General features: G+C 44.5%; 1 protein-coding gene across 1 annotated transcript in view; it reads left to right on the top strand.

The window, feature by feature from the left end:
• Nucleotides 1-207: 207 nt before the first annotated feature.
• LOC127567956 (pappalysin-2-like) overlaps nt 208-22,641 on the top strand; it is a 290,468-nt gene continuing 268,034 nt past the window's right edge. Inside the window, 3 exon segments of the mRNA XM_052011199.1 lie at nt 208-252; nt 587-993; nt 1,091-1,221. Of these exon segments, the coding sequence (XP_051867159.1) occupies nt 208-252; nt 587-993; nt 1,091-1,221 (583 nt within the window).

Here is a 22,641-nt window from a genome sequence, read left to right as displayed (position 1 = left end):
CTAGGGGCGTTTTTAATTATTTCCCTTCTATTCATCAGCGTCAGGTTATCTGGCTGAGTTGGGTCGCTGTTTATAATCTGACGGCACCCCGCATTTTTTCTACCTCTCCGTGATGTTTTATAAAGAGAGACAGACTCTCTCTCTCTCTCTCTCTTACACACACACATACACCCACCCACCCACTGAAACAATGAAGAATAGATGTAGATGTGCCAAGAAGATAAAAGCGGGATACCCGAAAGGGAGCAGAATGTAGGAGAGAAGCGCGATCCAAAGAGAGCACAGTATAAAAAAAGGCCAACCTGCGCTTTGGAGAGCAAACATCTGAGAGAGAGTGAAAGGCAGGTCCGCTCACTCAATGCCAACGCAAATCTAGCAATAGATGCACCCCAGTAGTGTGCAGGAATTTTGTTTTTCAGGGGAGAGGTAGCTTCAAATTCAGGGGATTAAAAACGTTTTGGAGAAAAAAAAAATAAATCAGTTGCAAGAAAAAAAGCAATAAAGTTTGTTTTTTTTCTCTCTACTAGAGGCTACCTGAAGTTGATAGAAGGACCAGGGGTTGTCCTGCACCCTCTTACCTTTGCAGGCAAGTGGTCACCATGCCGACTCTCGGCTTCCTACTTGTCCTGTGTGGCTCTGTGGAGTTGCTGACACTCAGCTCACCGGCCCGAGCGAGCCCGCACTGGCGCTACAAGCGGGCTGTGGCTGTCCACACAGAGCCCAGCCCCAGCCCCGGAGAGCAGCGCTGCTGGCCGGCAGAGAGGAGAGGCAGGGGCCGGCGAGCTGCCGCCGCAGCCCAGCTCGCTCACTACCCCTGGGCTGCGGAGTATGGACACCCGGGAGGCTGGAGCGGGGAGAGGAGCAGCGCGTACCCCGAGAGGAGCAGTGCGTACCCCGAGGGGAGCAGCGTGTACCTGGGCGGAGAGAGCAGCGGATACCCCAGCGAGTGCAGCGGAGCAGCGGCCGCCAGGAGGCTCGGCTATCCCGGCGGAGGCAGCGGCTCGGCGGCGGCAGACAGCGCCGGAGGCGGCTTCCCGGCGTCTCGGAGCTGGGTGTCCGGGCCGGCGGATTGCGAGCCCCCCACCGTCACGGCTCTCTATCTCTCCGGCGGCAAGGAACGCCTGAAGCTGCGGCGGGACACCAGCATGCCCCGGGGGCACTTCACCGCCGAGATGTGGCTGAAGCCCGAGGGAGGGCAGAACAACCCGGCTATCGTGGCAGGTAAGGGCGGGGCCCTGGGGAACACCTCCACACCACACCTGGAACGGCACAGTGCCCTCAGATAGCCCAACAGCAGCACCTGTACCAACACTACACCCACACCAGGGACATCACCTGTACCAACACTACACCCACACAAGGGACATCACCTGTACCAACATTACACCCACACCAGGGACATCACCTGTGCCAACACTGCACTCACACCAGGGACATCAACAACTCGACACCCACACCAGGGACATTATCTGTACCAACTGGACACTCATAACAGGAAAATCACCTGTTATAACTCTACACCCATACCAAGAATATCACCTGTACCAAATGGACACCCCTACAGAGACATCATCTGAACCGACTTCACAAATATAGCAAGGGAATCACCTGTAACAACTACACATTCACACCAGGGACATCAGCTGTACCAACATCACACACACACACACACACACACACACACACACACACACACACACACACACACACACATGACCCTACCTGAACCAACATTACCACAGATATCAGCTGTACCAATGTCGCACTCACACCACAGACAACAGCTGTGCCAACTTGTCAACTTCACACTCATACAAGGGACCTCACCTGTGTCAACTCTATATCCACACCAGGGAAATCACCTGTAATAACTGACATACATACTAAGGATGTCACCTGTAGTGATGTTACATCCACACCAGGGATATCACCTGTTCAAACTTTACACCCACAACAGGGACATCACTTGTACCAACTTCACAACGACAACAGGGAAATCAGCTGTATGAACTATAAATTCATACCAGGGGCATCAAATGCAGCAACTCACGTGCACCCCAGGGTTATCAACTGTACCAACTCTACACCTACACTAGAGACATCATGTCCCTGTCAACTTTAAACCTGTGAGATCTTTACACTGAACTAAGTAATATCACTTGTACCAACTTTGCACCCACATAAGGAAGGCCCTATGTAACAGCCTTAACTCACACCATGGATGTCACCTGTATTAACATTACACACACACTTGTGACACTACCTGTACCAATGTTAAACTCACACCACAGATATCACCTGTGCAAGTGTTACACCAGGAATATCACCTGTACAAATGTAACACTCACACCACAAATATCAGTGTCAATGTCACACTCAAACCATGGACACGTGCCAACATCACACTCATACAATGGACAACACCTGTACCAACTCTACACCCACACCAGGGACATCACCTGTAAGAACTTTATATTCAGCCAAGCAATATCACGTACCAACTTTCCACACACATGAGGGACGTCTCTTGTAACAGCATTTCACTTACACCATGGACATCACTGTATCAATATTACACACACACACCTGGGACACTACCTGTATCAATGTTACACTCACACTATAGACATCACCTGTACCAACATTACACTAACAGATGGAAAGTCATCTGTATCAATGTTACACTCACACCAAGGATATCAGCTGTACCAATGTCACACTCCTACCAGCAACACTACCTGTACCAATATTACAATCACACCACAGGTATTACCTGTAACAGCATTGCACTAACACCAGGAATGTCACCTGTACGAATGTTACACTCACACTATGGGCAACAGTTGTGCCAACATCACACTCATACCAAGGACATCATCTGTACTGACACTCATACCAGGGGCATCACTTGTACCAACTCATCACTCACATGAGGGATATCACCTGTAACAACTCACACCAATACCAGGAACATTACCTGTCCCAACTTCACACTCACACCAGGGACATCACCTGTACCAACTCTGCACTTATATCAGGGCATCGCTTGTAGCAACTTTATGCACACATCACAGACATCAGCTGTATCATCTTCTCATGCACACCAGGGATATCCCCTGTACCAACATCACACCCACAACAGGGACATCTCCTGTACCAACTACACATTCAGTACCCAGAGGCATCACCTACACCAACTTCACACCCACAACAGGACATGACCATCGCAATTTACACATTCATACTGGGGGCATAACCTATAGCAACCTCACAGCAACACCAAGGACATCACCTCTACAACTCCATGCTCACACCAGGGGTATTGCCTATCCTAACATTACGCCAATACCAGGGATATCACCTGTACCAACTTTAAACCCACACCAGGGGCATCACTTGTAAGAAATTTACACTCAACCAAACAATATCACTTGAACCAACTTTGCACCCACAGGAGGGAGATCTCATGCAACAGCCTTTCACTCACACCACAGACATCACCTGTACTAAATTTATGCATTCCCACCTGTGACACTACCTGTACCAATGTTACACTTCCCCCACAGACATCACCTGTATCAATATTGCAATCACACCAGGGACATTAGCTGCACTAACAATACACCCACACCACGGACATCACACGTACCAGGGACATTAGCTATACCGGCGTCATACTCACAACAAGGATATCACCTGTTGCAAATGTTACACTCACACCAGGGACATCACCTTCTCCGTATTGAAACCCACATCAGGTGCATCTTTAGTGCTGACTATTCAACCACACCAGTGACACTACCTGTACCAACTTTACTCCCACAATAGAAGCACCACTTGTTCCAACCATACATTTACACCAGGGACTTCATTTGTACTACCAATATACTAACACCAGGGATAACATCCGTATCACCAGTACACCAATGCCAAAGACATCACCTGTCTGCTCCAACTTTATACTCACACCAGCGATGTCACCTGTACCAATTTTAGACCCACACTAAGGACATCACCTGTATCAATTTTACATCCACAGCAGGGACATCAGCTGTCCCAACTTTATATCCATATCAGTGTTTCATTTGTATCATCCACATCCACAGCAGGTACCTCATTGCTCCAACTTTACATTCATTCCAGGGGCATCACCTGAATCGACTTCACACCCACTCCAGGGATATCAGCTGGGTCAACTCTGCATCAATACCCGAGATATCACTTGTGCCAATTATACACCCATACCAGGGACAACATTTGTAACAATACTACCCTTCACCAAGGATATCCTTTGCCAATTATACAGCCACACCAGGGGTAATCAGCTATAACAACCCTACACCAGAGATATCACCAGTCTTTAGGCAGTCTCCCAGGGATGAGAATGATTTGGTTGTACTTGTTCTCTAGGTTTTGAGGTGGCTGATTGTGGGACTGAGAGAATCTGGCACAATTGGGGCAGGAGGTGCCTGGCAGAGGGTGCAGTGGGTAATGGGGAGGGAGTCTTAGATGCTAAAATGTTTGGGCTTCCACATGTTCTGGAATGGACTTGTGGTTCTTGGTGCCTTTCCAAATGGCCCTTCTCTATTTTGAGTGGTTTGTGGACTAGGGATTCTCAGAGTTTAGGGAGGTTGTTAGATTTACCCAAGGAGGCTTTGAGAACGCTTGTATTGTTTCCTTCCTCATTCTGATAGTCACTTGCCACAACTGAACTCTGAGCAGTTTCCTCTTCTGGATATATGGTTTTGGGATGTGAGAAATGTTCTGAGATGCTGGCTCAGTGTAATAAAGGGGATATTGGCCTGGGAGAGGATGCTGACATTCACTTGCTTATTCTGTACTAAATGTCCAACAACAACACAACCTGTACAGACACAAACGCTAACAAACACTACACTACACCAGGGATATCGTTGGCACCCAAATTACACAAATATTGGATTACCACCAGTACCAAATACATTGGAGCATAGAATATAAAAGCTGGGAGATTATGTTGCACTTTACAAAACACTGTTTAGACTGCACTTGGAGTATTGTGTGCAGTACTGGTCACCACACGATAGGAAGCATGTGGTTGTCCTGGAGAGAGTGCAGAGGAGATTTACCAGGGTTTTGCCTGGATTGGAGGACTTTAGTTATGGGGAGAGATTTAGATAAGGCTGGGCTTCTTTTTCCTGGAGTGAAAGAGGCTGAGTGGTGACCTGACCAATTATAAGAGGCACATACAGGGTAGATAGAATTTTTTTCCCATGGTAGGGGCATCAAAAACAAGAGAGCATAGGTTCAAGATGAGAGGAATGAGTTTTGAAAGGGATCTGAGCAGAAGGTTCTTTTTACAAAGAGAGTGGTTGATATCTGAAACACGCTGCCAGAGGAGGTGGCAGAATCAGATACAATTGCTATATTTGAGAGGCATTTGGACAGACGTGTAAATAGGCGAGGGATAGAATGACGCCTACCTAATGTAGGCAACTGGGGTTAGTGTAGATGGGTAAGAAGGTTGGTATGGACGCGATGGGCTGAAGAGCCCATTTCTGTGCTATATGACTCTATGACTCTACACACTAATGTCAGGGATGTTATCTATACCAACCGTATGTTAACACAAAAGGATATCATCAAAGCAACGTAACACCAACACCAGGAATATAACTTGTATCATTAACTAATGTCAGATTTTCACCAGTAATAAATGTACACTAAACCCAGGGATACCACCTGTAAGAACCATACACCGACACAAAGGAGATCACCTCTAACAATACTACATGAGCACCAAGGATATCAGTTGTACCAACATTACACTAATACCAGATTATCACCACTGTACATAACACCAGGCAAAGTGCCTGTACCTACAAGGCAGCAGCAAAGGGACAGCACCTGTACCGACATCAGTGATCTCAGCTGTAGCAACAACACATCAATAGCAACGATAGCATTTGGTACCAGTAATACACTATCACCAGTTATACCACCAATATCAAATGTACATAATCACCTGGGATATCACCTGCAACTACTATACATCATCACCAGGCATGTTAACTGTACTAAGTATACACCAACACCAGTGCATTGTGCACCAGTGATACACTGACATTCAGATATCACATGCACCATTACTGTATCAGCACCAGGGATGTTACTGCACTGACAACACATCAATACCAGTGATATCATCTGCTTAAGCAATCCACCAACAAGGGTGATTTCACTTGGACACCAACACTGGGGACCCCTGTAACAGGTGCACATCAAAACCAGGGACATCACCTGTACTAAGTATTCACCAATGCCTGGGATCAATGAAAATAAACCAATGCCTGGCATTGGTTACCTGTACCAAATGCACACAACATCAGGCACCAACTACATCATCATGCAACAGATCCAGGGACATCACATGCGACAACTCTATATGGATGATGTCTGCAAACAATAAACCAACACCAAGCACCACCACATCAAAAATATACCAACACCATTTATATTACCTGTACAAAATTGGTACATCAAAACCAGGCACCCATCATCAGCTGCAAATAGTGAAGGGGCCAGTTGTAGCACCTAACATGTGGGACATCACCAGGATGAACTGTATTATCATTGCATATACCAAATATGGCTAGGAAACTAATATTATTATTGGGTATACTGAAGGTATATTTGTATCACCTCCATTTTCAACAATTATTTAAAAATATCTGTAAATTTTCCATGAACATTGTGTTGCATAAACGGAGATCATAATACCTCTGTGACAAAATAAACACCAACATGTTGAGGAGTTATATTAAATATATAAAAGAGGTACTGGTTTCATTTCAATTGCAGTTACTTCCAGCTACCCTGTCTCTCTCAATACATGCTGACCCCTGCATATATCTTCCAGTCCTAGTGAATGAGCACCCTGAAACATTTCTCATTAGCTCTATGAAACATGTAAAGACCTTTCATTATCTAACAGTGGTATTAACAACTTCATTTTCTCTGCCAATTAATAGTTTGATTACTTTTATCAAGCATTTAACAAAGTTAATCATATCTTTATCCTATGTACCAGTATGTGCCATACCGTTATCACTTCTACCATATGTGAACAAAAAAACTACCTATCTGCATCCCTTGCTTAAGAACAGCATGCTGGTTTGTTGGTTAAATTTATTATTGGATTAGCAGCCAGAGTTTTGGACTGTTGATCCAGAGATGAGTTCAGATCCCACTGGGGTAACTGACAATTTGAAATTCAAGTAATTAAGTAAATCTGGAATTTAAAACAAAATGGCTAGTGTCAGTTACGGTAACTATGGAATTATCAGATTGTTGTAAAAACTCATCTGGTTCATTAACATCCTTTGGGAAAGGAAATCTGCAGTCTTTGCCCAGTTTGCTCTCTATGTGACTCCAGACCCTCAACGTGGTTGGTCCTTATCCGCCTCCCCAGTTCAGGGGCAATTAGTGATTGACAACAAACTCTGTCATTGCCCATGAGGTCTTGTGAATGAATAAATAAATTGAAAACATAACATTGAATCTCAACACTATCAACAAACTTTGACAATTACAACATCCATCATCTGTATTAGCCATTGAAATCTTAAATGTTGCAACCAAATCAAGCCAATACTCAAATCCAAACCTGTGACATTACCACCTCTTCCATTCAAACACTATAGATGAGTCATCTCCATAATCTATATCATACACCCACTACTGCCCCATCTCTAACACTCATGCCTAATGTACACCCACACCCTCCGCACAGTCTCATCACCTCGATGATGAATAGTCCTGTCTGGGCTATATTTCTCTTCAGCAAATTGATGTCCATTGTTTACTATCTTCTAACAAGCATACTTCCACCATCACATCTACCAAATACATCCAACAGTGCCAACACTTCAAGAAAGTGTTTCCTTGGCAGTAAAGCACGTTGAGACTTCACACATGGAACTGCAAGTCTTTTTTGTGCATAAAGCAAGTTCGTATCCGATTAAAAAAACATACGTATTCACCTGTTTGTTATTTCTATCGACTATATCCTCACAATCGCCAAGACGTGACTGAAATGCTCTCCCCATTCCTGTACCCTGCCCACTTCCAGAAAACACACACCCACATGAACGCTTTCCTGATGACAAGTTGTCGACCTGAAAAGTTGAGTTTGTTTCTCTCCATAGCCGCTGCCTGACCTGCAGAGCTTTACTGGCATTTTCTGTTTTTACTTCAGGTTTTCAGCTTTAGTGGGTTTTTTTGTTGCTTTTGGTAACAGCTTTTTCTTCCGCTGTTTCCCATAAAGCTTGCCCCTTTGTGATATTTATCAGCAGCCTCTTGTATGCTTGCAAGTGTAATTCAGTGGAAGATTTCATTCTCCTGTCCAGTCAGCAGTATGGAGCTGGCAATGCGACTCAGCATTAAGTTGGTGGTTGCAGTGTGGCAGCAAGACTAGACATCTGATCGTTTCCATCTGAGGCACCAAACCTATCTCGGGGACTCCAAGTACTTCCAGCACTCCTGATTACCCCAGTTATCATAAAGTCTCTACTTGAGGAGCATGGAATCAAACAAATGGGCTCCATGCATTTCTCACATGCCTGCTTCCCTCTCCTTCTGCTGATCCTTAATTTTTTTTCCCTTCAACCTCACACCATGTGTACCAGCGCGCCTATGTATTTTTGTGTAAACCTGCAGAAGAAGAAGACATAGTCTTGAGTTGCATAAAATGTGTCTATTTCATTCAGATGCTTACAGGTAGCAATGACAATCGTTACCTCTGTGGGTTTAGTATAGAAAGCTGTGGTGAATTGTGGTAATGTCTTCTTGATTTGAAATGTCCTGTCATCCTAACTTTCATTCTCTGGATTCATGTCATCAAAGGCAACAGTTGGGGATATGGAAAGGAAAAGTCATTCTGCTTTTTATTCCTGTTCATCATCCAGTGATATTGACCGATGCATCCTAGAACACAATTGCTTTCTGTAACTTTCTGCTCAGGTTTTCAAATAGAGATGCACATTTGACGTGGCAGCACAGTGGCACAGCTAGTAGAGCTGCTGCCTCACAGCTCCAGAGAGCCACGTTCAGTCCTGATCTCAGGTGCTGTCGTGTGGAGTTTGCACATTCTCCCTGTGACCATGTGGGGTTCCCCAGGTGCTCTGGTTTCCTCCCACATCCCAAAGTGCAGGTTGGGTAGGTTAATTGACCACTGTAAATTGTCCCCAGTGTGCAGGTGAGTGGTAGAATGTGGAGTGGTGGGTGTGCAGGAAGTTGATGAGATTTTGGGAAGAATAAAATGGGATTGAAATAGGTGGTTGATGGTTGGCACAGACTCAGTGGGCTGAATGGTCTGTTTTTGTCCTATACCTCTCTATAACATGATGTTTCGAGTATTTCTTGCAACCCAGAGTCAGTGTTGGTCTCAGAGGTGGTAGGAATATTGGGAGACTGAAAGAACAAATTAAGGCCAACTTGAAATTTTTTTAAGGCACAGCCAAAGTCAAGTTTATTGTCATGTGCACAAGTACATGTATGCACAGGTGCAATGAAAAACTTACTTGCAGCAGCATCACAGGCAAATAGCATCAGACACACAACTTTCACAAGAAAAACAAAATGAAACATACATTACATAAATTTATGCAAGAAAGAACACATTTAGAACTAAAAAAAAGTCCATTGTTGTGCAAAGTGATCGAAAGTGGTCATAATATTGCTATACTGAGGTAGTGATGAGGGTTGTGCAGGTTGGTTCAAGAACCAAATGGTTGAAGGCAAGTAGCTGTTCTTGAATCTGAAGGTGTGGGACTTGACGCCTCTGCACCTCTTGCCTGATGGTAGCTGCGAGAAGAGGGCATGGTCTGGATGGTGGGGATCTTTGATGATGGATGTTGCCTCCTTGAGGCAGCCTCTCATGTAGACACTTACAATGATGGGGAGGGATGTTCCAGTGATGAATTGGGATAAATTAAGGCACCTTTCATGTAGTAATAACAATGGAGTAAAAATCGATAACTTTTAAGAAGGATACATTTTTTACTCATTAATGTTCTTTCTTGAAATTGAGCCTAACCAAGAAGAAGACCCAGAAGTTGTCTGAGTGATGGAGAGGACCTTCAACAACTGCAAAATCATGTACGACCACATATCTCTCTGTGGATATACATGTTTTTGGTTGTCTCTAACTTGACAATATAAAGCGCGTGCGCGCACATGCGCGCGCACACACACACACACACACACACACACACACACACACACACACACACACACACACACACACACACACACACACACACACACACACACACACGCATAATTTTAATGGTTGTATCCTAGTTGAGCCCAGTCCAGTTCTCACCACCTGATATCTGCACCATGACTGCACTGCTCGGGTTAGTAGTAGAAGCAAGATGGGGTGGCACAGTGGCACAACTGGCAGAGCTGCTGCCCCCCTCTCAATAACTCTTGAACGCAGAGGAGCAGAGTTGATGACATAGTAATGTTTCTTTTTCTTTTTAATTGAAGAAATATCAGTCCAGTTTTTTTTGAAGTTCTTGGTTTTTTTGGTGTATTATCAATATTTTTTTGATTTGGGGGTTCTTCTTTCATATAATTACATCTAATTTCTTTTCAATCTTTCCTTTTGTATTTGTTCACTTAATAAGAGAACATGAGGTCTAGATTACTTTTTTTTTACTCCTTGTGATTATATATTTTAACTGTTATGATTTCTATCCTGATCTCTTAGCACCATATGTGTAATTACTAATGTTATATATATTATTTTGTACTAATTTGAAAATTAATAAAAAGATTGAAAAAGAAAAGAGCTGCTGCCCCACACCCGGGTTCACTCTTGATCTCTGGTGCTGTCTGTGTGGAGTTTGCACACTCTCCCTGTGACTGCGTGACTTTCCTCCGGGTGCTCCGATTTCCTTCCATATCCCAAAGACCTGTGGGTTGGTAGATTAATAGCCACAGTAAGTTGCCTCTGGTGTGTAACAAAATACAAACTGCTGGAGGAACTCAGCAGGTCAGGCAGCATCTGTAGAGGCAAAGAGGTGTTCTGATGCAGGTTCCGACCCAAAGTGTTGACTACTCCTCTGCCTCCACAGATGCTGCCCAACCCACTGAGTTTCTCCAGCAGTTTGTTTTTTGCTTCAGACTCCAGCATCTGCTATCTCTTGTGGCAGCTAGTGTGTAGATGAATGGTAAAATCTAGGAGGCTGTTGAAGGAAATGTGGGGAGAATAAAATAGGATTAATATAAAAGGGTACTTGATATCCATCATGGACACACTGAGCCTGCTTCCAGTCCATTTGATTCTATAAGGCAGACTCAATTCAATTCAACCCAACATTTTTGAAAATCAGCACACTGTCCTCCCTGGTATATATCACAATGACCTTGAATACTAAGTCAAAACAAGGGTGAATAACAAATGCTTCCTTGAATCACATTTGAGAGGACTGTCCTTTCGGCACCAGAATAAGAAATGAAGATCCCCTCACTACTGAACACTGCTGAGATACTGTTGACAATGTCCATCTGTGTGCAAATCCAAAGGACACAATTGACAGAGTTCTTACACTTCTACCCTGTTCCCCATTTTCTGGACAAAATAACAAAATTCCATTTATTTAGCACCTTTAACATTTTTCAGGTCACAAAATTTGATGCCACACTGTGTAATCTCAAAACCGTGATCAAGAGCTTGATCTGGATGCAGATTTTTGAGCGTGAGAGATTGAGAGGCAGAGGAGGTTAAGGAAGAAGCTTCAGCTGTTAAGATAAGATAAGATTTCTCCATTAGTCACATGTACATCGAAACACACAGTGAAATGCATCTTTTGTGCAGAATGTTCTGGGGGCAGCCCGCAAGTGTTGCCACACTTCTGGCGCCAACATAGCATGCCCACAGCTCCTAACCCATACGTCTTTGGAATGTGGGAGGAAACCGGAGCACCCGGAGGAATCCCACGTAGACGCGGGGAGAACGTACAAACTCCTTACAGACAGCGGCCAGAATTGAACCCGGGTTGCTGGTGCTGTAAAGCGTTACGCTAACCACTACACTATCATGCCCGCTGGGGATGGCCACAAGGCTGGAGATCTCAAACTGAAGTAATAACTCAAACTGAGAGACAAAATGGAAACATTAAGGTATCATGAATACTGATATATGTTTGTAACCTGATCTAAGGGGGTTGAGGGTGGTCAGTAGTAGGTGGAATTTGCAGGGATAATGATATCCTGAGGAATGTGTAGGAAATGCTTATCGAGGGAACCCAGTCCAGAAGGAACCAGTGCAGTCTCACTTGGATCACATAGAATCACGAATGGTTAGAGCATGGAAGGAGGCTATTTAACCCGCTGAAGTATACTGGCTCAATGTTAGAGGAATCCAGCTAAACCTGCTGGGGATGAAACAAGCTACAATGGACTTAATGGGCCCAATGTGATCCGAGAGAGTGTTCCTTCTGGAGTAGGTTCCTTGGATGACATTTGCTGCATCATTCCTCAGGATATCAATGACCCCTGTGACTTCCACTATCTCCAACACCCGCAGATCATATACAAGCATATACTGTATCAGCATTAATGATATCTTCCATTTGTTTTCTCATTTTGTGTTGTAATTTCAGTCTGAGATCTCTAGCCTCGTGTCCACCTCTAATTTTTAAACCTTCATCATTTGCAGTTGAACCTTCTGCATTGACCTCAGGTTCTACAAATTCCTCCTTAACCTCCTCTGCCTTTCATCTTCTTGTTCTTGAACCTGCTCTCAGATCAAGCTTTTGGTTATCCTGCTTTAAGATTACACAGCTTGCTGTCATATTTTGTGACCTGCTTCCTGAGAGGTATATTGGGAAGATCTACTGTATTAAAGGTGTTATATAAAAGGAAGTTGTTGTGTTGTACAGAAGATGGAGAGCAGGGTAGAGGTTTAAAACCATTCATTAGTGCTTTTGGGGTGCACATAGTATCAACAGTGTCTCAGGAGAGACATACTAGAAAGGAGATTTCATTTGTGAACCTGGTGCTGAAAGAACAGTCCTATCGAACATATTTCAAGGAAGCTTTTGTCATTCAGTTTTGTTTTGCCTTGGCATTGTAATGCCAGGAAGGGGAGTGTGCTGCTGTTAAAGAATGCTGGGTCACAGGTCAGTGTTTCTTACCAGGCTTCTTGGTCCAACCTGTAATGTTAAAGGGAGGTAATAATTTAGAAAAAAACAGAAGAGGTGATTGGTGAGGAATGGAAGTTTAAGAGGAATAAAATAATTAAAATGGGAGCAAGAAAGAGGTAAATGAAACAAATATTTAAAACTGTTTGGAAAACAATATAATAAGCAAGCATCCAGACTTTAAAATGATCCTTGCTCTATTAACCCCTGGAGCACCAAAGGCACATTAATTGAATTGATGAGTTATTCAGTCCTGGTTTATGTTTGGACCTGTGGGAACTGTGGCTGGAGATGACAATTGGCTACAGGATGGTTGATAGGGGGAGCGGGGGCTAAAAATACTGTCAAGTAGCCCAGTGACAGTCACTGTGGAGGCATAGAAATTGGCCACTCATCAACCTGCCCCGAGTTTGTGAGATTAAGCTCGTGAGCCATGCATGTGATGGCTGGAATCCAAATTCCAAATAGGTTTTCACAGGGAAGACCCTTTCTGGTGTGACCCCACTCTGAAGATGGCAAGTTACTGGGCAAAGACAGAGGAAAGAGGTAAGATTGTAAGATTAAGACAAGACTAAATAAGGTGTAGGGACCAGAAAGTAAACCAACAGTTTTTATAACTGTATATTATTGCAATGTGAAATCACAATGGACACTCCTGTCAATGTTTACTGTTAAATTTGTACAATGCTATGATGGAGCTCATGGGATAACTATCGATCATCCTTGCTCTGTGGGTACATGCAGAAATCAATTTGTCCACTGTAAAGTTCCACAAAGTAAAATGTCCAGTTGATCCGCATTAATCCTATTGGTTGAAGGATAAATATTGGTTCTATTCCTGGGTGAACGCCATTGCTTGGAGGAATCCCACCATTTTTCTTACATCCACCTAAGCCTTGGCTTATTGCCTTCCACCTGTGTTAGTGCAGCACTCCCTGACTATCACATTGAACTATCAGCCTTGGATAAATGCACAGGTTTCTGGAGTGGGATTTACAGCCACTTACTGTTATCCAGAGTGTGGAACTCTATCTCCACGTCAAAAATCTGAGAGTGAAATGGACTCTTAAAAGAAATGGATCTTCCAGCCAGTCAAATTCTCTAGAAATTTGGGCGTTGCTGGGGTTAAAAAGGCTGTGCCTGTTGATATGTGCAATTTATTATTCATTATTACTCATCTCCATATGAAATAGGCTTCAAATGGAGATCTGTTGGAATCTCAGTGGGAAACTAAATCTGGTGCAGCTTATTTTTTAAATGTCAAGTAAACAAAAAATGATGAGTAATATAAAATAGTCTTAAAGTGTTTTTAGGTGTCACTGAATCTGGTTGAAACTTTTTGAAACATCAGGTGGACATTACACATGATAAGAAACATTAAACGATAGTCTTGCCCTTCACTGGGGAATGGCTACGATAGAATAATATAGAATAATAGAATGGCAGAGAGATGCGGGAGCCCATTACGTTCAGCCCAGCTCTCTACTGGAACAGCTTTCTAATTGCGCCCACTGTCCTTAGCCTTGCAAATTTTTCTCCACTGTATATTTATCCAATTTCTTATTGAAGACCACAATGGAACCTGCTCCCACCACATCTGCAGGCTGTTCATTCCAGATTCCAACCACATGTTGCATAATATTTTTTTTCCTTTATGCCACTCTTAATTCTCATTCTCTTTACTTTAAATGTAGAAAGAGGAGGAGGCTATTTAGCCCCTCCAGGCGGTTCCACTTCTTAGTTATAGCTCAGTTGATGGTATTTCTGCTTCTTAGTCAGACCATTGTGGGTTGTAGCCTCAGAAAGCCTTGTGCACAAATTGTAGCTGGATGCACCAGTCTAGTACTGAGGGAGTGCTGCCAATGTCACATGGGTAAGATGTTAAACTAGGACCTTGTTTGGCTTTAAGTGGATGTAAAGAGTCCAGGCGAGTACTTCAAAGAACATGGCAGTAACCTATAGTGTCCAGGCCAATATTTATCCTTTAATCAACATCACCAAGTTGGATGATCACATTGTTTATTTTGTGGGAGCTTGCTGTGTACAAATTGCATGATGCACTTCCTCCAATGCAACTACTTTAAAACTGCATTGGATATTTGCCAGGGATAACGTCCTTGTTTTGCTTTGAGCTGAGCAGGGGTCCTTTGGTTTAACAGCACCTTCTGGCAGTGGAGCAGCACCTGGTATGTCAGCCTGGATCTTGTGGTCAGGTCTCTGGAATGGGTCTGCACTCATGACTTCTGATTCAGAGGTGGAGGTGCTGCCAACATTTGGTATTGGAATGGGTAGGAGCAGCATGACAGTGAACCAAATAGGGCACAGTCAAAGGTAGCTGGAATTGCCTTCATATCCTTTGCAAGATAAGATATTTATTTATTAGTCACATGTACATCGAAACACAGTGAAATGCATCTTTTTGCGTTGCTAAGAATGTGCTGGGGGCAGCCTGCAAGTGTCGCCACTCTTCTGGCACCAACATAGCATGTCCACAGCTCCTAACCTGTACGTCTTTGGAATGTGGGAGGAAACTGTAGCACCCAGAGGAAGCCCACCCAGACATGGGGAGAACGTACGGACTCCTTACAGGCAGCAGTGGGAATTGAACCCAGGTCACTGGTGCTGTAATAGCATTACGCTAACCGCTATGCTACCGTGCTGCCGTGTATCTGTTAAGGAAAGTGTCTTCTTCCAACTTTGTTTCACAAGTCCCTATGTTTCACTTGGTATTGGAACAATACCTTGCACAACAGGCCAGTTTTCATTCTGGGGCTGGACAATGAACATTGGCAGACATTCCGCCAGGGGAAGGGGCTCACACTCCGGGCTGATCACTGCTCAGTGAGGACCCACGGGTAGGAGTCACTGCACCATGATCAGTGAGAGGTACCTTCACTGCTTTACTATTTCTTCCCCGCCTCTTTCAGCTACATCTTTCCAGCCCAAGATAACAGGCTGTCGGCTGCATCAGGATCCAAGTGTCTCAGGAGCGTGGCTTTCAGTTTATAGTATGACACCCATCTTCTTATTTCGGGCATTGAACGGGCGGGGATTTCAGAAGACCCCCTGATCTTTCACCATCAGACAGCAAGCAGACAAAGCTGGGGATAAGTACTGATTACAAGATAGGGGAACAGTTATTTAAAACTGAGGTGAATAGGAACTTCTTTTTGGAGATGGTGGTGAACCTCTGAAATTACCCCAATGTGTTGTAGAGGCTAGATCATTAGGGGTAATTAAGGAGGAAGTAGATGAATATTTGCAAGATCAGGGATTTGAGGTCTGTGGGGGAACTGACATAGAAGAGGAGCTGAGGCCTGGGGCAGATCAGCCACGATCACAAGGAATGGAGGGGCAGGCCTGAGGGGCTGGTGGCTTACCAGCTCCAAGGTGCTCCTGTCTTCTTGTGTTTTTGAATTCGAGTGTATTGTTTGTATTCAGCCCCCCAACTTCAGAAAGCTAGGTACTTAGCTAATCTTGAATTAGCCTTGCTTGAACTGGTGGAAACTGGTGTTAACTGGGGTTGGTTACACTGAGTACCAATTAGTCACTGTTAAATAGTCCCTACAAAGTAGCGACTATCCAAGGATGGATCCACTCCACTATTGGGCTGTGGTGAAAGGTGGGCAGAAACTCTCGCCCCCAAATAGCTTTTATACTGGGGAAGGGGCTCAATTGAATGTTGCAGAACAGATACCGTTTTGTTGGTCATTACAGAGCTCAAGGTAGGTTAAGAGAACTAACTGATAGATCAGGCAATATCTAGTTGACTGCTGGAAGAGTTCAGAAGGACTAAATAGTCCGATCTACCCCTCCGCTGGAGGCTACAGGCTTGCTTTCAAATTGATCTGAATTTTCTTTGACCTGAACTTGCATTTGTTTTCAAAGAGTGAGCGCTGTGGTCTGTTTCGTTTGCAGTGGCAGAGGGCTCGCACTGCGCTCGCTGGAGCGCCGGGACTCTTGACTGCCCGCTCCGGCCACTAGATGGAGCAGCGCGTAAATGGACAGAGAGGTGCCGCCTCGTGATTGGGTGACAGGCTGATTGGCAGAAACCAATCAATCCGGTCAGCTCACCTGTCCGCGCATTCCTATTGGCCAGCTGCAGAACACCAGCCGGAGGCGAGGGAAGTGATTTCTGACCCAGAGGCTCTGGTTATCTGAGTGACTCGCTGGAGAGGGAAGCAGGTGTTGGGGAGAATATGGGCAAATGCTAGAAGTGGAATACAGCAGGGTCACCATGTGACCATGCACCTCCGTGGAATCCTCTGTATTCAGTATTGCAGCCATGAACATTGGGTAGAAGACACAGCATCAGTGCATGTCATTGAGTATTATCTGTTATGGTACCACCATAAAGTAGACTTTTGTTTGATTTAGATGCATAATGTAAGTAATGTCACTAGGTATCATCTATCATAGTGCCATCATACTGTAGCTTTCAGCGAGATGTAGATGCATATTTACTTGCAACATCTAAGGAGGACAATTCGGCCCATTGAGTGTATGCTGGCTCACAGAGCAACACCCATTCCCCATTAATTTTTGCTAGAATCTATTCTCTCCACATTCTCATCAACCCCCACCCCTCCACCCACATTTTTCTATCACACTATGGGCAACTTACAGTGGCCAATTATTTAGAATTGGAATTGATTTATTATTGTCACTTGTACCAAGGTACAGTGAAAAACTTGTCTTGCATACGGTTCATACAGATCAATTCATTACACAGTGCATTGAGGGAGTACAAGGTAAAACAATACAGGATGCAGAGTAAAGTGTCACAGCTACAGAGAAAGGCATGGTAGTGTAGCGGTTAGCGTAACGCTTTACAGCGCCAGTGACCCAGGTTCAATTTCCACCGGTTTCTGTAAGGAGTTTGTACATTCTCCCCGTGTCTGTGTGGGTTTCCTCCGGGTGCTCCGGTTTCCTCCCACATTCCAAAGACATATAGGTTAGGAAGCTGTGGGCATGCTCTGTTGGCGCCGGAAGTGTGGTGACACTTGCGGGCTGCCCCCAGAACACTCTTTGCAAAAGATTGGTTTTGGTTTATTATTGTCACTTGTACCGAGGTACAGTGAAAAGCTTGTCTTACAAATCGATCGTACAGGTCGATTCATTACACAGTGCAGGTACAATGAGTTAGTATAAAGTGCATTGATGTAGTACAGGTAAAAACAGTAACAGTACAGAGTAGAGTGTCACAACTACAGAGGAAGTGCAGTGCAATAAGGTGCAACGTCACAACAAGGTAGATCGTGAGGTCATAGTCCATCTCATTGTATAAGGGAACCAGTCGATAGTCCTATCACAGTGGGGTAGAAGCTGTCCTTAAGTCTGGTGGTATGTGCCCTCAGGCACCTGTATCTTCTACCCGATGGAAGAAGAGAGAAGAGAGAATGTCTCGGGTGGGTGGGGTCTTTGGTTATGCTGGCTGCTACACCAAGACAATGAGAGGTAAAGACAGAGTTCAAGGAGGGGAGGCTGGTGTCCGTGATGTGCTGGGCTGTGTCCACAACTCTCTGCAGCTTCTTGCGGTCCTGGGCAGAGCAGTTGCCGTACCAAGCCATGATACATCCAGATAGGATGCTTTCTATGGAGCATCGGTAAAAGTTGGTGAGAGTCAAAGGGGACAAACCAAATTCCTTTAGCCTCCTGAGGAAGTAGAGGCACTGGTGAGCTTTCTTGGCCATGGCATCTACGTGATTTGACCAGGACAGGCTGTTGGTGATGTTCACACCCAGAAACTTGAAGCTCTCAACCCTCTCGACCTCAGCACCATTGATGTAGACAGGTGCATGTACACTGCCCCCTTTCCTGAAGTCAATGACCAGCTCTTTTGTTTTGTTGACATTGAGGGAAAGGTTGTTGTCATGACACCATTCCACTAAGCTCTCTATCTCCTTCCTGTACTCCGACTCATCGCTGTTTGAGATACGGCCTACAGCGGTTGTATCATCTGTAAACTTGTAGATGGAGTTAGAGCAGAATCTGGCCACACAGTCATGAGTGTATAGGGAGTAGAGTAGAGGGCTGAGGACACAGCCTTGTGGGGCACCAGTGTTGAGAATAATCGTGCCGGAGGTATTGCTGCCTATCCTCACTGATTGTGGCCTGCTTGTTAGAAAGTCAAGGATCCAGTTACAGAGGGAGGTGTTGAGTCCTAGGTCTTGGAGTTTGGTGACAAGCTTGCTTGGAATTATTGTATTGAAGGCAGAGCTGTAGTCAATAAACAATAGTCTAACGTAGGTGTCTTTACTGTCCAGATGCTCCAGAGCTGAGTGTACGGCCAGGGAGATGGCATCCGCTGTAGACCTGTTTCACTGATAGGCGAATTGCAATGGGTCCAGATTGTCTGGTAGGCTGGAGTTGATGCATGCCATGACCAACCTCTCAAAGCACTTCATGATAGTGGATGTAAGAGCCACTGGTCGGTAGTCATTGAGGCATGTTACCTTGCTTTTCTTTGGTACCGGGATGATAGTGGTCTTCTTAAAACAGGAGGGAACCTGAGATTGAAGCAGGGAGAGGTTGAATATATCCGCAAATACTTCTGCCAGCTGATCAGCACAAGATCTGAGCACACGGCCAGGGACACCATCTGGGCCAGATGCTCTTCTCGTGTTCACTCTCCGGAAGACTGATCTTACACCCTCCACTGTGATCACAGGTTCAGCTTCATTGGAGGCTGTCAGGGTGGATGGTGACAATCCACTTCCCTTCTGTTCAAAACGCGCATAGAATGCATTAAGTTCATCAGGAAGGGATGCGCTGTTGTTAGCTATGCAGCCCGACTTCGTCTTGTAGCCTGTTATGGCATGTAAGCCCTGCCATAACTGGAGGCTGGTCATGTATTTCACTGTGTGTTTCGATGTACATGTGACTAATAAAGATATCTTAAGTGCAGTGCAGATAGACAATAAGGTGCAAGGTCATAATGAGGTTGATTGTGAGGTCAAGAGTCCATCTTTTTGTAGTAGGGAACCGGATAGAAGCTGTCTTGAGCCTGGTCCTACGTGCTTTCAGGCTTTTGTGTCTTGCCTGATGGGAGAGGGGAGAACAGACCAACCAACCTGCATATCTTTGGAATGTGGGAGGAAACTGGAGCACCTGGAGGAAACCCACTTGGCCACAGGTAGAATGTGTGAATTCTACGCAGGCAGGATAGTCATAGAGCTGTACAGCTCAGAAACAGGCCTTACAGCCCATCATGTTCATGCTGACCTTTTTGTCCATCCACACTGATCCCATTTGCCTGCATTAGGTCTGTTTTCTTCTATGCCTAACCTACTTAATGTCTGTCTAAATGTCTCTTAAGCTTTGTGATTGTATCTGCGTACATCACCTCTTCTGGCAGCGAGTTCCAGATATAAAGCACTATCTGTGTTTTAAAAAAACATTTCACTGAGATCCCCTTTAAAATTCCTTCCTTTCACCTTAAAACTATGCCCTCTTGTTTTTGATTTAAAAAAAATCGGACTACCTACCCCGATCTATACCTCTTATAATTTTATATCCCTCTATCAGGTCACCCCTGAGCCTCTCTCATTCCAGGGAAAACAACCTTAGCCCTTAGCCATTCTCTCCTCATCACCAGTTATCTGATTCAGGCACTAGGTGGTGAATCTTCTATGCACTCTCTCCAGTGCAACCACATCCTATTGTATTGTGACCAGAAGTGCACACAGTAGAATACTCCAGGTACTGGAGGTCAGAACTGAACTATCGTGTTGTTCTACGGTGTAACATATATCCTATTACATGTAATTTAGCAGAATGTATCATGGAATATAACATATTTCAATAATCCTAGCTGGGAAGTTATGTTACAGCTGTACAGACATTGGTAAGGCCACATTTGGAACACTGTGTACAGTTCTGGTTGTCCTGCTATAGGAAGGATACCATTAAACTGGAAAGGGTGCAAAAAAGATTTATGAGGATATTACCGGGACTGGAGGATTTGAGTTATAAGGAGAGGATGCATAGGCTAGGACATTTTTCCCCTAGAGGGTAGGAGGCTGAGGGGCGACCTTATAGAGGTTTATAAAATCATGAGAGGCATAGATAAGGTGAATAGCCACAGCATTTTTCCCAGGGTCAGGAGTCCAAAACAAGAGCGCATAGAGCAAGAGGGGAAAGATTTGAAAGGGACCTTGGGGTCATCTTTTTCACACAGAGGGTGGTAAGTATATGGAACGAGCTGCCAGAGTGGGTGGTAGAGGTGGGTACCATTATGACATTTAAAAGACATTTGGACAGGTATATGGATAGTAAAGGTTTAGAGGGATGTGGAGCAAATGCAGGCAAAAGGGACTTGCTCAGTTCGGATGCTTGATTGGCATGGACAAGTTGGGCTGAAGGGCCTGTTTTCTGTGTTGTATAGCTCTATGACTCCAATAAGGTTTATACCCACTAAGTATCACCTTGCAGAAGGACTATATAAATGACTGTGATTGTGTGGTGTTCTTTACATGTTACGAGCTCCTCCAGGGCACTGCTTCTTGCTGCACCAGTGTGATACCTCTTCCAGCACGATGATCACGGGTGTGATTGGCTGATGAGACCCCTGTGCAAAATGAATGACGTTGTTAATTTAGTGACAACCACTAATGAATTTGCGTGGCAGACAAACGTTCATTACAGAGTGAGTCACAACTTCACTGAACTTAGTCTAAAAGATTCTTTGGTCTAACTGTAGCATACGGAATGCTAGTGTGTGATTGGGTAGTGGGATATGGGCTTGTGTGCACACTGTTCTTACGTTGCTACATGTTAAAATAAAATAAACTTGCTTTTGGATGACACGTTAACCTGATACCTTCTCTGAAGTGCACATGAAGAAATCCCGCTGTCTTCTTTTGTGGAAATGCCTGGGAGTGTTACATGCTGGCTAATACTTACTCTCAATCAGATTTAATAAAATGGACTGTTTGATCATACTGTTGGTGGAACTTTTAAAAAAAATTTTATTTACAGTGTGGTAACAGGCCCTTCCGGCCCAACGAGTCCGCGCCACCCATTTTAAGCCCAAATTAACCTACCCGTATGTCTTTGCAATGTGGGAGGAAACCGGAACACCCGGAGGAAACCCATGCAGACACGGGAGAATGTACAAACCCCCTACAGACAGCGACGGGAATCGAACCCCGATCGCTGGTGTTGTAATAGCGTCGCGCTAACCGCTACGCTACTGTGCCGCCCTTTGCTACATCAAGTTGGCTGCTGGGTTTCCTACATTCCAACAGTGACTTCACTTCAAAATTATCTAATTGGTGCAAAGCACATGGACTGCCTTAGCTTGTAAAATATGTTCTGTTAATGCATGTCTTTTGTTGTTTCCTTTCTGAATGGGATATATTTTGCACAGCAGAACATTTATGTAGTTTGACCAAAGCTCTTTTCTCCTCCTATTTAGTCCTTGCTTTGTCCCTGGGTTGATCCTCTTACA

This window comes from Pristis pectinata, chromosome 3 (assembly GCF_009764475.1).
Source record: "Pristis pectinata isolate sPriPec2 chromosome 3, sPriPec2.1.pri, whole genome shotgun sequence".
Lineage (NCBI taxonomy): Eukaryota > Metazoa > Chordata > Chondrichthyes > Rhinopristiformes > Pristidae > Pristis > Pristis pectinata.
The sequence above is the reverse complement of the archived record's forward strand: the minus strand, read 5'-3'. Positions and strand labels throughout refer to the sequence as shown.